This window comes from Capsicum annuum, chromosome 8, assembly GCF_002878395.1.
Source record: "Capsicum annuum cultivar UCD-10X-F1 chromosome 8, UCD10Xv1.1, whole genome shotgun sequence".
Taxonomy (NCBI): domain Eukaryota; kingdom Viridiplantae; phylum Streptophyta; class Magnoliopsida; order Solanales; family Solanaceae; genus Capsicum; species Capsicum annuum.
In genome coordinates, this window is record NC_061118.1 from 166038641 (window position 1) to 166055852 (window position 17212).

At 30.0% G+C, this 17212-nt stretch overlaps 1 protein-coding gene across 1 annotated transcript; it reads left to right on the forward strand.

Annotated features, from left to right (window-relative positions):
* The first annotated feature begins 13586 nt into the window (after positions 1–13586).
* On the forward strand, positions 13587–17104 carry LOC107879961 (transcription factor bHLH95). Its single transcript, XM_016726881.2, has 3 exons — positions 13587–14067; positions 15454–15930; positions 16726–17104. Exons 1-3 carry the CDS (start codon positions 13684–13686, stop codon positions 16831–16833), a joined length of 969 nt encoding a protein of 322 aa, XP_016582367.2. The 5' UTR covers positions 13587–13683; the 3' UTR covers positions 16834–17104.
* Positions 17105–17212: the final 108 nt, after the last annotated feature.

The window sequence follows — 17212 nt, forward strand, 5'->3', positions numbered from 1 at the left end:
ATAATTGAAATAAATAATTGTATCTACCATATGAATCACCATAATACCATATATATGAATCACCCAATAATTGAAATAAATAATTATATCTACCATATGAATCACCATAATACCATATATATCACCCATTAATATCATATGAATTATTCAATAATTTGAATAAATAATTGTATCTACCATATGAATCACCATAATATAATACGTATCACCCATTAATATTATATGTATCACCTGTTAAAATCATACAAAATGTATCTACCATATGAATCACCATAATACCATATATATGAATCACCCGATAATTGAAATAAATAATTGTATGCACCATATGAATCACCAAAATACCATATATATCACCCATTAATATCATATGAATCACCCAATAATTGAAATAAATAATTGTATCTACCATATGAATCACCCTAATACAATACGTATCACCCATTAAAATCATACAAAATGTATCTATCATATGAATCACCATAATACCCATATAATGATATCATATTTATCATTCGTATGAATCACTATTAAAAGAATAAACATGTATGAATAGCTAAATAAATTTATATATGTATCAATAGATTTAAAAAAAAAAAAAATGGGAGAGATTTTAGGAGAGGAAAAAAAAGTTGCATGCGTTAATGCAGGAGAAAAAAAATCAGAAAGAGAGATGATTTAAGCGTTAATAGAGGAGAAAAAATCAGGTAGGAAGATGATTTAATTGTTGATAATTAAGAGATATTTTAGGAAAGGAAATCTTTGAAAAAAAAATAGCTTGAATGAGTTAATGGTAGAGTAAAAATAGGATGTGGGGTTTTGTTGATATGTATCAAAAGTAAAGTAGAAAATTGAGATTTTATGTAAATTTTTAAAAATTAAGGGATATTAGGTAATATAGTCTCTTAAGTATGGAATTTATGTAATTTATCCTTTGATGAAAGTGTCAAATCAGTCAAAAATAAGCTTGCGGCCCAACAACAATGGGACTGGACTTGGTTCATAACCCAAATACATGGAGGCTTGTTTTTCCAAATTTAGACATGAAAAAATTAGACAAAATCATAAACCTAAGAGATTTTATTACCAAAAAATCTCTTACCTTTTAAACAATTACTTAAAATCTCAAATTTAATATTTATGTTTGATACATATGAACAAAAAAACCATCTTACTTTTTCTCTACAATTAACGCATGCAATCCATTTTGTTTTCCCAAAATTTCATCCCCTAAAATCTCTCTCAAATTATCATCAATTGAGATAACTTTCATCTCCATTACTGCAACTTTTTCATCAATTTCATTGTCTTTTTTTTGTATCTTTTTATCAACTTTTAAGTCAATACCTATTAATGAAAATAAGAGAAATTAAACAATCAGTTGTTAGATTTCAGACGAGAACGATCAAAGTAGCGGTGGTGGTGAGGACGAACGACGGAAGGGGTGGGGTAGCTAAGATGACAGTGATGGTGCAGACGAACAACGGAGGGGGTGGGATAGCCAAAGTGGCAGTGATGGTGCGAATGAACGATAGAGGGGGTGGGGTAGCCAAGGTGGCAGTGATAGTGCGGATGAACAACGAAGGGGATGGGGTAGCCAAGGTGGCAGTGAGGGTGCGAACGATCCACAGAGGGGGTGGGGCAGCCAAGGTGGCAGTGATGGTGCGGAAGAACGATTGAGGGGATGGGGGAGCCAAGGTGGCAGTGATGGTGTGGATGAACGACGGAGAGGGTAGTGATAGTGGATTATATGTATCAATCATAAGTATCAAGACATATACATACATACATACATATATATATATATATATATATATACAATAAATGTATATATAGATACATACATACACACACACACACACACATATATATATAGTAATCATATGTATCAAATAAATGTATTTAATACATATATAGATACATATTAAGAACTTGTGTGCCCTTTTATAATTTTAAGGATGATGCATATATTTTTTGGTCATTTAATGATTTCACCACCCTCATTCAGTTTGAATATTTTTCAACTTATACATATGATCATACATTTTATACGTGCATCATTGATATATTTTATCCCGTGAGAAACAACATGAGTAACTGTGATATAATAGTATACAGAAATATGTATTAATGTTGTTAATCAGTTATAAAAAATATATACATTACCAATATGATACATTTATTGTTGGAATACTGGTGATACATATGACAAATACTTTGTAATAGTGATTCATATTTTTTATTTATTTATAAATGTTTGATACATTTAACATATGTTTGCCATATGTAAACTATTTATTTTTGTGTGAGATTGCATTTTTAAAGGGTATTGAGTAATTTTATCAAATGTATCATTATGATACAACTGAAATCAGATGTATTTATACCACGATTTGCGTTTAATTTTACTTCATGTAATAATTGAAAATTAGTTACTTCCTTATTTAACTAACCATTCAATTACAAATGTATCACAAAACATATGTATCAAGGCTAAAGATATGTATCATAAATATAAAAATCCGGGATATCATTTAATTAAACAAAGTTATGAAAAAAGTGTTAGAACCCATTAAAAATTTGAGATTTATGTAAGTTATCCATTTTTTCCGTTGATTTTTAGGTACTTTATCGGCCAATTAATTTTTATGTATATGTGTGAGTGCGTGCGTGTGTGTGACTATTAGCATAATTTACTAGATTGTGAAAAAAATTATATTTTTGTTTAGTTGGATACTTTTTGAAATATTTTATATGCATATTAATCTATTTTCTGTATAAGACGTGAGGTATCAACTTTTTATTTGGTTGCTATGGATTGAAGAATGTTGGAACTTTCCATTTTTTGGATGGGAGATCCAATTAGCAATACGAGAAAAAGAAAGAAGTGAAATAAGCCTAATTAAAAAGGCCAACCCCCTAGCAGAGTTGGCCCAGTGTTGGGCCTAGACCAACTATGAGTTTGAAGTGGTTTACCATTTTATTTCAATGAAACTAATATATATGAGGAGGAATACACAATTGGAGATGACATGGGAATGTTGGGACTTGTGGGCATGATTTCCATACGTGAATATTATTAGACCCATATCATTGGTAGGGATGATCATGAAGAAGTTGATTTTAAACTTAGATCTAGAATAAATTGGAGCTTATTTGCATCAATTTTGAACAAAAAATTAACTTTTTCAAACAAAGAAGATATTGTTGTCTTTTGAATCATTAAGTCGCAATGCTTGAAGCATCGAGGGAACTAAATACAAGCAAACGATTTATATAGAGTTGTGTGGGTTAACCCCAATAAGTTATATTATTTGTAATTGGAGTTAAGTAGATAAATAAATCATAATTAAAGATTTGTATGTGCCATTTTATAATTTCATTAAAGACGACATTGATAACTTGAAAATTAACATACAGCGCATTTGCAATTTTATAGGTGAAAGAAGAAATATTTTTAACTCAAAAATTAACAATAAGAACAAAATTAAAATTCAATACGTGATAGAAGCGCAAGTTAGAATCATTTCAAATATTGAACCTTTTTGTTTTAGAAAGTAGAGAACTCAATTTTACATTGGAGTTAGATGAAGAAGATTAGACAATAATGTATAAATGAAGTCTAGAAAATCACCAAAATATGTGGTGCAGCGGATGAAACTGCTCCCCGTTTAATTAAAGGTCTGAGGTTCGTGTCCTGGGTATGAAATAATTCTTTGTAGGGAGCGTTTCCTCCGAATGGGCCCTACACGGTAGGAATTCAGATTATTCGGGCTACAATGTGGATACCGAATAGGATGAAAAATAAAATAAAATGAAATAAAAAAAATGATGTGTACACAAATATTATTTTTATTTTTTAAAATTAGAAAAGCTATTTTCAAAAGACGTTAATTGCATCCAAATATGGGGTTAAGTAGTCAATGAAGTGTATTGAGAGTCTCAGGTTTATGTAGAGAAAAACGTTAGGTGATTCTTCTCATCTGTCCTACTCTTGATGTACAACGATGCATGATATCGATGTCTGTTTTTGGTGGAAAGTGACACAGATTTGTGCATAAAAACTAATCCGAAATCACAATCATTATAAAAAAAACTCTAATTCAAATAAAGTTATGTAAAACAAATAATAGAAAAAACAAAATAGTAGAAATAACTTTTTAAAAAAACCGGATGACAAATAAAAATAAAAGAATAAGAAAAGTTATAAGATGACGAAAGAAAAGTGTACAAATACTTGATTCGAATGGTTTCCTTTTTCAAAAAAGAAGTAAAACATGGCATGAAAGCACAAAAAGAAATTTTTTTTTTGCAAAGGGCCAGAAAATCATCATTACAAACTAACAACATACATATAAGGGAGGCCACAAAATACTGAGAAAAAGAAAATGAAACAACAAAAACGGTTCACATTCTGCCAAACCTCTATTTGCAATCCCCCTTACGTCACGTAATAGACAACTATTCTCTTCTCTCTTTTTCCATCGTCATCATATACTAAAACTTCTTTTTCAAGATTTTATTTATTTGGAGTTGTATAAAATATTTATTTTCGAAACTCCAATCGAATATGTAGTGTGATTAAGAATTTTAAAAGATATTTACTAATCATCATTCATAAAAATGGTGTTGATTAGTCATTTTTTAGGCTTTTATCATTTGCATGATAGCCGTGGTTTATGAAATAATTAAAAAAATGACTTTTTCTAATATGAAGAAAAAAGTTGAAAATAAATTACCTTAGTTAAAATACAAAAAGATACTTTCTCATTTTAATTTGTTTGTTTTATCCTTCATTTTGATCCCTTTAAAATTGTACCAAATGTACACCATTTTAATTAACAGATGATAAATAAAAATGTTCTAGCCGACCTTAGCGTTGATTCTTTTTAATGAACTGTCATTTCAAGTAATTCTGTCGAGATATGAATTAATTAATCAATATTTCTTTTTAGATACTTCAACATATTGTGGTAGATTTTGAACCTCTTGCATGTAACAACAACAAATCCAGTATATTCCCATATCGTGGGATTTGGAGAGGGTAGAATATACACAATTCATACCACTACCCCAAAGAAGTAGAGAGACTGTTTCTGATAGACTCGCAGCACAGGAAAAGGAAACCTCTTGCATGTAAAAGCTTTTAAAATAATTTTTCCAGCACTTTTTCAATAAGTTTTTCTATTTTATTAAGCCAATTTCAGTATAGTATGTGGGTCTCCTCATTTAACCCAGAGTTTGAACTATGTTTTTTAAGTTAAATTTCAGTATTGTGTTGGAATTTCAAGGAAAGAAAAAGTTGAATCTCAAACAAGACCCATAATTCTGATTTCAACTCTTACTATAGTAAATAATAATGTAAAAAAAAAAAAATACATTCCCCGAGTATTGACTCTGAATATTGGGGTGAATTTTGAATGTCCTGGATAACTAATTTAATCTTTTGCATGTTATTTTAGCAATTTATTTATATGTATACGTAAAATCTATTCTATTTATATTATATAATTTTTTTTTTGAGGAAATTCAAATGAGCACTCTTTCGATCCTTTAGATCTGTTCTGATTTAAAATTACTTTCGCATAAAAGAGTGACAAAATTTTAATTAATTTTAAAATCATGATTTTTTTAAAGTAACTATAAATTTGCTTAATCTAGAATTTATTATCCAACACACTCTCTTCTCTAATCATATACAAATTAATTATAGTATATGGCGCTTATAAATTGGACATTATAATATATATAGAGAGCGATAGATAGATAGATATATAGAGAGAGTAAGGTAGAAAAATATTAAAACAATAGAAAGACATTAATGTAATGGATAAATAAATTTGAGCATTCTAAAGGTGAAATTCAAGAGCTAGGCCAACTTTAGGCTAAGCAACATCGGGTGAGGTATTTTAGTTAGGGTCTTGTGGCCTTGGCTACAAAGAGCATCAATTATGACATTTCTTTTAGAAGCTGTTTATCTATTTTTCGTTCGTAGTTTATTTAAATTTTTCTTTGTTATTCCTTATTCTAAAAGCTACCTCTGTAAAGGTCAGAATCCACTCTTATTCTAATCTTAGTCTTCGCTCATGTGGATGCGTTCGATCTTCCGCCATTGCAAGCCTAAGTTGATCCTTCCATTCACTCACATCCAGCTAAGTCAGAGCAGTTCTCGATTTTGATTGAATTAGGAAGGATCAATATTGCCAGGAGAGATTGTGTTGCTGCTGCCTCAGCGCTTTCAAAATATTACAAGAGATTTATGAATATTGTGACCAATCACAACAAGAACCTCTCTAGTCTATTTGTTGAACTCCTTGAAAATATTTGTAGCCATATTAAGTTGTGTATTAAGTGCAAAACTCTGCTAAAAGCATCAATTATGACATTTCTCTCGGAAGCTACTTTCATGTTTTCTTTTCGTACTTTATTTCAGTACGTTTCTCTTTGTTCTTCCTTATTCTAAGAGTTACTCCTGTATAGGGAAAAATCTACTCTATTTCAAAGCTTAGTCCTCGCTCATGCAGATGCACTAGACCTTCCGCCATTGCAAGCCTAAGTCGATCCTTCCATTCACTCATACGATCCAGCTAAGTCAGAGCAGTTCTCAATTCTAATTAAATTAGGAAGGATCAATATTGCCAGGAGAGATTGTGCTGCCTCAGCACTTTCTAGATATTACAAGAAAAATATGAATCATGTGACCAATCACAACAGGAACATCTCTAGTCTATTGTTGCCGTTAAATTATCTCCTACAGAGTCTCCGATGGTTCATCATGTGCGAAAAAAGGAAGAAGAAGCTAAAAGTGTGACTTAAGTAAAGTTATACAAAGAAGAAAAACAAGTTGATTCCTTTTCTTTATGTCGAACAGGTGTATAGCCCTGCCATATGTATATATTCTAGAATAAGTATAGAAGGGGTATTTTAGTATAATACCACGTATTCCCTGAGAGGATAAAAATCCTTTTGTATTGTCCCGATACCCAATTCAAAAGCATTGTCTGATCTTATAATTTTTACTCGGGTGGAAAATTGTCTTTCCACAAGTGAGAGAAGGATTTTAAAATATGCCCTGGATTTGATGCTAAGAAGGAAAGTCCAATTGCTTCTTGAGAAATCATCTACGATAGTGAGGAAGTATTTTTCACCTTTGTATGTAGGTGTTTTGCAAAGTCCCCAAGTATCAATATGTATTAATTCAAAACAGTGACCAGAAGTAATGCATCTAATAGGAAAAAAGACTTTAGTTTGTCTTGCCAAAGGACAAATGGTACAAAGAATTTCTTTGTTGTTTGTAATGTTAATTGGTAATCCTTTAATGTGTTTCATAGCATTGAAAGGTAAGTGTTCGGCCTAATCAACCATGCCATAAATTTTCTAAAGTTGTAACTTTGGAAACTAATTTTTTTTCATTATCTTTGAAATTTGCAGGACAAACAAGACTCTGAATACTAAAGCATGAAGCTCTTGGACAAAATGAAATAGGAAAAGAACTAGACTCTATAGAACTAGACTTAAGCAAACCATCAGAAAGAGACATTGAAGTAATAGACTTGACATGATTATCTTGCAGTGAATGTGAAGCTCCTTGCAGCACATATAAACCAGTAGAGGCATCACCAAAAGCTACCTTTATCAGAGAAGGGTCCTGTAGAGTGCAACCAATTTTGATAAATGTCAGACTACAATCAAATTGCTCACATATTCCACTGACTGAGAGTAAATTATGTGTGAATGCAGGAATAAGAAGGACATCATGAAGAATAATATAAGGTGTTAATTTCATCTTTCCTACACATGTAACAGGGACTTTATGAGAGTTAGTTAAATGAACCATTATTGGTGATCTAAGAACAACAACATCATGTAGTAAGGATTTATCAAAAGTCATATGTTATGTTGCTCTTGAATCGATGATCCAAGATTTGTTAGGAGACTTAGAATAACAAGGGGAAATGATTTTACAAGTCTGCATACTAATCATGTTAGCACTTGCATTGATCTCAGAATTTGAGAACTAGAACTACCTCCCTGCATGGACTGAAACATCTAAATGATCAGATCACCATCCTCTTTTCCTGTCTTGATGAAATCATGTGCCTCTAGTATATTTGCCTGTTGAATACCTCATTTTCCTTGTTTGTTAATTTTGTAATGTTGTGGAAATTCGATCAACTTTTAATATTGTTCCTTCTCATGTCCTATTTTCTTGCAGTACCTGCAATACATATCACTTTTCTTTGCTTGATATTGGTTTGTTCCCTTATTCTCTATAGGTTTCCTCTGAGAGTTGTGAGAGTGTTGAGTGTTCCATCTCTGTCCAGCCATAAAAGCTGAAGATTCAATAGTTATCTGTTGGTTAAAATGTACCTCTCGTTGTGTTTCTTGGTATAGTATGATAGAGTATACTTGTGCTACGTTTGGTAAGGGTTTCATTATCAAAACATTTCCCCGCATTGCAGTGTATGCTTTATTGAGTCCCATAAAAAACTGTATCAGTTTCTGATCTTCAAGGATTTTGTGGTTGTGCTCCTTAGCTCCACAAGTGCAGTCAGTCACAGGAATAGGTAATGAAAGTGTCTAGCTCATTTAGCTGATTCCAGATCCTCTTCAATTTAGTGAATTAGGACGCTACATCACTGGATCCTTGAGTAATCATGTTTAGCTCTCTTTGAAGCTGAAATAACTTGGTTACATCTACTTATCCATATCACTCTTCCAGCTCGTTCCACAGATCTACAACAATCGATGAATAGATAACACTCTCAGCTATTTCTCTGCTTAAAGAGTTCAATAGCCAAGAGAGGACCATGTTATTACAACAAATCCACTGAGCAAACATTGCTGAATCCTTTCTTGGTGATTTGCAGGTTCCATTTATGAAGCTTACTTTGTTTTTAGCTGGCAAGGATATCAAGACACCTCTCTTTCAGTTACCATAATTGCTACCATCAAAGATGTTATTTATGAGGCTCATTCCTGGCGAATCAGATGGAGCGAAAATAGGGATGAGAGATATCAATCTTGTTTGCATCATGCTTTACAACTACTGTTCCAACCATAATTTTTGTATTTTAGAAAAGAAAAGAAAATATGGAAGAGTAATGTGTTTAACTCTCTGATACCAAGTCCATAAATCTTCCTCTACTAAATAGAATCTTCAATTATGTTTTTCGGGCTCCTGCAAAATATGTCACTAGCTTCACTATCAGCTCTTGTTACATGTTAATTAACGATCTTCTTAGTAATAAGAACAACTTCATTTGAATTTGAGAATCAAGTTATCCAAATAAGATTAAATATCTCCTTTGGCAATGCTTTCATGACATGATTCCTAGTAAATCTTATTTAAAGCATATCGAGATTAACATTGATGACACGTGCCCAATTTGCAAGCAATACAGAAACTATTCAACATATTTTTAATGAAATTCAATCACTAATCTTTGAAAAACATAAATTTCAATCTCAACAGTGCCACTCCTAAATAATATCTTGTAATCCTCCTAAGCATCAAAGATTGATAACTGGAGAACCTCTTCCCTTATATCATCTGACACATCTAAATTAATAGGAATAATAATAATCAAAAAACATTAATTAGCTAAGTCAGTACAACCTAATACATAGTAAATTGTGCAATATATTGAATGCAAAATGCTTTCGGAAAATAAGCTACTATTTTGTAACAAGAAAAAATGTCTTAAATTGCACAGTACAATCTAATATAATTGAAATTGACTTTTTTTTTTTGTTTTCTAAAATCATATCGTTCTTAGAGTTGTAAAAGGTAGATGATATCTATCTTTTTATGGAAAGCATTTATACTATTTATTTGCTTATCTTATTATAGTTGTCATATTAATACTCCTTCCCCCTCCCACTCCCAAAAATAAATAATTAAAAGAATAAGGATAAAATTAAACATTTCAAATATGAAGGCGAGAGCATTTCAACCCAAAAACGTAAAGAGGAATAAATTTGATCTAATTTAAATAGTTCTAAGGATAAACAATGTCTCGCATATGTCCTACATGTTTCTAGAATTTAATTTATTTGGCAAGCAATTGTTATGTGACTTCTAAGTTATTTAGTACATATATTTTTTTTGTGGTCTTGTTCTAGCTGATCTTAGTATTGACTTTTTTTTTTTTTTTTTGATGATTGTCATTCAAGTAATTATATAGAGAATTAAATTAATAACTTTATTTGTTTTATTTTATGTGAATCATGTTGACATGATATAATTCTTTAAAAAAAAATCATTAAAAATGTAACTTAATTACTAAATTAATATTATTAATAATACTTTGAAACTTTTGAATAAATATTTTTTAGGTGTTGAATGTCCTAGATTTTGAAACTCATGCAAGTAAAGTTTTTTTAAGAAAATTTTCATAGTTTATTATGTCGATTTCAACACGGTATACTATAACTAAAAGACTCCCTGTATGTGAATTCTACCATATTATTATGAAATTCGATCTTGTAAATTTTAAAAGATAAATTTCAGCATATTTGTGCTAAAGTTTGAAGAAAAATGCTGAAACTCATTTAATATATAGGCCTATAATTTTGATTCCAGCTTTCTTAATAAGTTGAAGATAGTGAAAAGTCCCCCAGGAACATCCGATAAAATTGATACTAGACAAGGAAGATTAGAATGGCCGCTTCATGAAAGTGATGACACACACAAATCGAGAAATAAAGATGGTGGAATAGCAAAAAAGTTGATCTTTACACTTTTAGGTTTGATATATTTATCAGAATATAACTTCTGCATAAAAGAGTAGCAAACTTCAAATAGTTTTAGAAATATTTATTTTTGAAAATAAAACAACAAATTTGTCTAATTGTCAATTTCGTCATATAATCTCTGGTGTTTATAAATTTGAAATTATTATGTATGTATTATTATTATTGGGTAGCAAAATATTAGTATAAAAATGAATTTAAGTATACGCCGAGAAGTTGTCCTAATTAACGTTATTATTGAGATGGTATTAAATATTTTAGAATATCAATTGTTCCTATAATTAAATTGGTATGCTCATGCAAAATCAATTTCATTTCACATTGTCTTCCATGTTTGTACATATGTACTTACATTGTAATAAAGTGGTGAAAAAATAAGAGCAAATATTACAAAAAGTTCATCCAACTATGAAAAATTATTTAATATTGTAATGATACCGTAAAATTATTCATATCTTTCCCTCAATCAACTCAAATGTCAAAATGGCTAGATCAATTATTTTGATAAGTGTAAAATTTGAAATGATTACCTTAATACATAATGCTGATAGGTAAAAACTTATATGCACCCGCTATATATATTAAATTAGTATTTTTTATCATGATTATGTAATTAAATTAAGTAAAATACATATTGATTAATCATGGTTAAGTAACATGAACTTTAAATTCAAAGATATGGCATGCATATATTGACTTGATATATACGCCGAATGCATATAAGTTTTACCCATGCTCATATTTGTGTGTTGAAAATAATGTAACAGTTAACATTATTCACAAGATAGCAACACATTATGCTCAGATAAGCCTTACGCATAATGATCTTATCTGTCTACAACAAAATAGACAAGTATAGAGAGATGTTTATTTTGGGGTGGTAAAAATTATCATAAAATTAACTTGGTTAATTTATTTAGGTTTGTATGATTTAATAATCTGTTTATTATCAATTTGATTTATTTTGATTCGTTTAATTTAATATTTTTTGAAATTACGCTAATATATAAATTGATCCATGAGAAATTTTCATTTCTTTTTAATTTTTTGAATATATTTTTAATATATTATATATAGTCGTTAATATTAGTTTAAATTGATAGATGGAGTTATGAGTCTTATGACCTAAATTTTAGTCCCACATAGTTTAATTGGTCCATTTATTAACTTGGCTTAATTTACATGGCCCTAGTTATCATCATTTCAAGAAGAAAAAACAAAGGTTAGCGACAGACAATTTTTGTAGTAAGTAATAAAAATTCATATTGGAAACCACAAGGGTTGGTGTGGTGGTTTAGCATCTCACCCCTTAAGTAAGAGGTTGGGGGTTCGAATCCCCACCTCTGATGAATGAAAAAACTCTGTGGCTAGTTTCCTACTGCTTAGTACACTGACAGTAGGAACGGATGATTAGTCTCACGACTGCCGACTGTGGGGATACCTTGGGAAACCAAAAAAAAAAAATTCATCTTGCAATACTATTTAAAAATAAATTATAAAAATTCTTGTAAACTACAAAACTATTTAGGGAAATATTAGTAATGAATATCGTAACTAATTTTATTTTTTCTGCTAACAAAGAGAGAGTCATGATTAGAGGCTTTGTAACTTCCTAACCAGAAGATGAAATATAATGATGATCTTTAGCTTTTTATATGAGACAAATATTACATGATAAAACTTTTATTCACAAAAAAATACTTGCTTAATTATTAATCCTAGTATGATCAACTTGAATGGATGAGTAAAAAATAATATAATAAATACAGGATGTGTTCGATAGAAAATAATTTTATAAAAAAATAAGTTGTTTTTATTTATTTTCATAGATGAAGTCAGCTATTAATGAAAGTTCATTAATATTAGTCAGATAACCTCTTACCTTTTTTTTTTTTTTTTTTTTTGTAATAGGGAATAAATATATAGATATTAAACGGTTACAGATGGGATAGAAGTAGTATTAACTTAGAAAAAGTAAGAACAGATATTTGTATTTGTTATAGTCATTATATTTATATACGGTTAGTTTTAATTTTTTTTTTTTTAAAAAAGAACTTTGGCGTTAGTATAGATGAGAAGAATATCTTAATTATTTGACCAAATATCTTGATTAAATTTTTGCAATCTAATATTGGTAAGTAGAATAACAAATTAATTAACTAATTCTAGTATGATTAACTTGAATGTAGAGTAAAAAATAGTATAATAAATTTAGAATGTTTTCGATAGAAAATAATTTTATTAAAAAGCAAGTTGTTTTTACTTAGATGAAGTCAGCTATTAATGAAATCGCATTAACGTTAGTCAGATAACCTCTTACCTTTTTTTTATTTTTGTAATAGGAAATAGATTTATAAATATTAAACAGTTATAGATGGGATAGAAATAGCGTTAATTCAAATAAACTAACAACTAATATTTGTATTTGTTATAGTCATTATATTTATATACGATCAATTTTAAAAGTTTTTTTTTTTAAAAAAAGAACTTAGGCCGTTAGTATAGATGAGAAGAATATCATGATTATTTGACCAAATATCTTGATTAAATTTTTGTAATCTAATATTGGTAAGTAGAGTAACAAATTAATTAATTAATTTTAGTAGAGCTAAGTGTTAACTGGGACCCAATTAAGTGAGAACAAAATTTGTAACAAAAGTGCTTTGGCTACCGTTTTTTGTTTTGAAGCCAGTAACGGCATTTTGGCTTATGATTGTATTTTGTTTTATTACTTCATTACTAAGTGAATCATCTTTTCTTATATCTCTTTTTTGCCACCCTTCTCTATATTTTCTTCATATTTAATATTTATATCCTATTCAATCCTCTTATTTCTCCTTTTTACACTATCTCCCTCTGAGAAAAAACCTCTATATAAAGACGTAACTTAGGGTAGACTATCATACCATCTGAAGAAAGAAAAAAAAGATGAATGAAGGTGGCGAGAATGATTGTTTGATATGGGAAAATAATGAAGTGTGGTCATTTTTGAACTCCGACAATGGCCAACTAGTTGGGAGCGGCGTAGAATTTGTGGGTGACAAGTTGCCAGATCCGAATAGGTCTAATACTTGTCAGTCATTGGCAGCTGTTAAAGAGGTAGGTGAAGCGAGTTTTGGTGGTAAAAAAAGATGTCGATCCAATGAAAAGAAGGGCACTAATGACAGTGGTGAACCAAAGTCTAGGGCGAATGGAGATGGAAGTAGAGAATCAGGTCATGAGTTACACATAAGGACGGAAAGAGAAAGAAGGAAGAGGATGCGAAACATGTTTGAGGATCTTCAAACTTTGCTTCCTCATCTTCAATCTAAGGTAATTTTCTCCCCTTCATGACATACCTTTTTTTATCCAATATCCTATCGATCAAGCAAAAGAAACTAAAAAATTTATGATTATCTTAACTTTTTTTCCCTTGTTTAAATTTTTATTGTCTTCCACAACCTTAATAAATAATTCTAATCAATTTTTCCGATAATTATTCAAAAAATGAACATGAAAAATATCTTTAGATCAAATAGAAACTTGTAAAATGATTTAAAATTTTACTTTTTTACTCTGTTTGGTTTCTTTGGCAATTTGTATGATCACTCTTCAAATTTGTGATATTTTTATTGCTCCAACCTTTCTAAATCGAGTGAATTTTTGAAAAATCTTTGTAGGAAGAAAATCAAGTTTCACATAGAATCATGTAGCTTGATTTTTTCTTGTGGTATAGATCCAATTCCAAAGAACAAATACGATTTATTTTTAATATAACAAATGGAGTCTAAGAAGGATACACAAATCTTGTCTCTACCTTTATGGAGTAGAGAAATTATTTTTAATAAATCCTCGACTCAATCGGAATCAATTCACTTGGGGACATACACATTCTTACTATTAATTTGTATGTACATGTTAATTCCAAAATGGAATGATATGATGCACCAAAAAAAGAAAGAAAAAAACAATATAGAACTTCCGGTTTTTTTGCACATAGCTATATAAGATTCTACACTTCTTTAAAAAAAAATTCTTCCCACTTCTCGACTAAATGCATAAAAAAAAGAAGAAGTTTTCAACATATTCTGATTTTCATTCAAAATTTATCTACTCTTTCTTAATCCAGATAATAATAAGATATTTGTATGTATTAATTTTATATTAATTCAACTTATACACATTAACCGTAAAAGAATCTTTATATATAATAATAGCGTATTTTAACTTGTTATTAACGATAACTTGCGTATTTTTCATATTAATTGCTACTAATTATGATTTTCTATGTATATTTTTTTAACTTTTAAGATCACTAAATAGCATATACAATAACTTTTATAAGAGGGATAAACTGGTCTGATGCGACATATGATTTGAAAATTATGGATTCTAAATTCTAGTCTTTTTAAGTAATTTGTATATTATCAAATGATCCCTTTTAGCCAATATACACATGGCTCGAAATCAAAGTCATATATCGAGTTTTGCCTAATTCCACCTTTCTATTCTAGCTTCGCCTTTGAGATTCATATCTTGCAAAACATATAAAAATGACCGATAGCGTAGATTTCTTACATTATTGTCAGTATATATTAATAAAACGTAAAATTAATTTTATATCGTCAGTATGTAGAAATTGAGTTCATTTATTTTTGTACGTATATATATGCAAGTAATTTCTTATTTTTTATTATTTTTGTGTGTGTATATATGCAGGCTGACAAGTCCTCAATTGTTGATGAAACTGTGAGGTACATCAAAATGTTGGAGAACACTGTTGACAATCTTAAAGAACAAAAGCTAGAAAGGATTCAACTTGGCATAGCGAAGCTGTCCACAATGAACAATCCCGTAATGACTCCACAGAAGTTACGTGTTGGCACTAGCTGGGAACAATTTTTGGCTGATAAAGGATCTGCTAGTAACTCAGCTGCTATAACACCAAAGAACAACAACAATGTCACTGGCATTCCCCTTTTGAACACTAATGTTCCAACTGATTTTGAGACATGGAGTTCAGATAATGTTGTGCTAAATGTTTGTGGAGAAGAGGCACATATTAGTGTGTGTTGTCCTAAGAAGCCTGGGCTTTTTACCTTCATTTGTCATGTTCTGGAGAAAAATAAGATTGACATTGTGCATGCTCACGTTTCATCTGATCAATTCAGAAATCTGTTCATGATCCAAACCCATGTAAGTCCTTTCTCCTTTAATTATTTTCTTAATAGAGAAATTATCTTCTTTAATGTGAAATTATTGTTCTTGCCCTTTCCCTGGCTCCTGTATAGCGGGAGTTTTAATGCACAGGACTGTCCCTTTATTGATATTTAGAGATCCATTTAATTTTATGTATTAATATGTGCTCAATTTACAAATCTATGTTGGTCATTTTGAAGACTGTGAATTAGGGTTTTTAGTTAAAAAATAAAATAAAATAAAATAGTACTCTCTAATTCATTTTACGTGTCTTTGAGAGAAACTTTTGAATTTTAAAGTATGAAATTAAGGGGTGTACCATAAAAAACATACTATGTCATTCCTCTAAGAGGTATTAATTATTAACTAGGACTAGATGAAATGTTTTGGAATGAAAAACTTACTGCATTGAAAGATCAATATTCCTTTTCTTTTTTAAATAGATATTATAATACATAAATTGAAACGCATGAAATGCTACTCACACAAGAGTTTTTACTAATCATTTAATTTATTATGATACTCTTTTCTTTTTAACCTATTCAAAAAATACAACACATTTTAGTGTATATTTGAAAATTCTTTTTCTAGAAATGCCTCCTCTCATGCACCTAGTCTCACCCAAAATTCTCTCTATTTGTTTCATAAACCACAGTATAGTTTAGTCCAAGATTATATCAGAAATAATTTAGGTTGCTTTACTTGAACAAAATAAATATAAGGTTGTATACACACCGCCCTCTTCAGACCCACTTGTAAAACTTTACTGAAAACATGTTGATGTATGTTCAGGCAAGAGGTGCAAGTGGCTTAGAGCAGTTGATCTCTGGAGCTTTATCTGTGGAAGACATGTACAAGCAAGCTGCACATGAAATAATGTCAGGGATAAACCCCAAATGATCCATGTTTGTTTCATCAGTCAAATCCAACTTTGCTAGAAGAGACCGTGAGGGTCATCATATTTGCTTTAGTAGTTCATTCGTAGAGGATGAACATCTGTCGTTGTAGGGACAATTCTATTTTATTTTCATAGCTAGTTCATCCGGTGTAGTATGTGTGTCTGTCGCCGTAGAGACAATCATGTTTACTTTGGAAGTTCATTATGAACTAGATCGGAGGAGTGAAAACTATGGATTTTGGTCCATTTAATTTTCTTCCAATGGTATTTATATATAGCAAAATCTTGGTTTTGGCAGTTGTTTATATGTTTGCTCTATGGTTATGTTTGGTATGGATGAAAATGTTTTCTAATTAGTTCTTCATGTTTTATTTGTCTCTA

What these genes read in the sequence shown, in the direction of transcription:
- LOC107879961 (XM_016726881.2), top strand. Translation starts at nt 13,684, where the DNA reads ATGAATGAAGGTGGCGAGAATGATTGTTTGATATGGGAAAATAATGAA. An exon ending in TTCCTCATCTTCAATCTAAG is followed by an intron (nt 14,068 to 15,453) that starts GTAATTTTCTCC and finishes GTATATATGCAG; the next exon opens with GCTGACAAGTCCTCAATTGT. An exon ending in TGTTCATGATCCAAACCCAT is followed by an intron (nt 15,931 to 16,725) that starts GTAAGTCCTTTC and finishes ATGTATGTTCAG; the next exon opens with GCAAGAGGTGCAAGTGGCTT.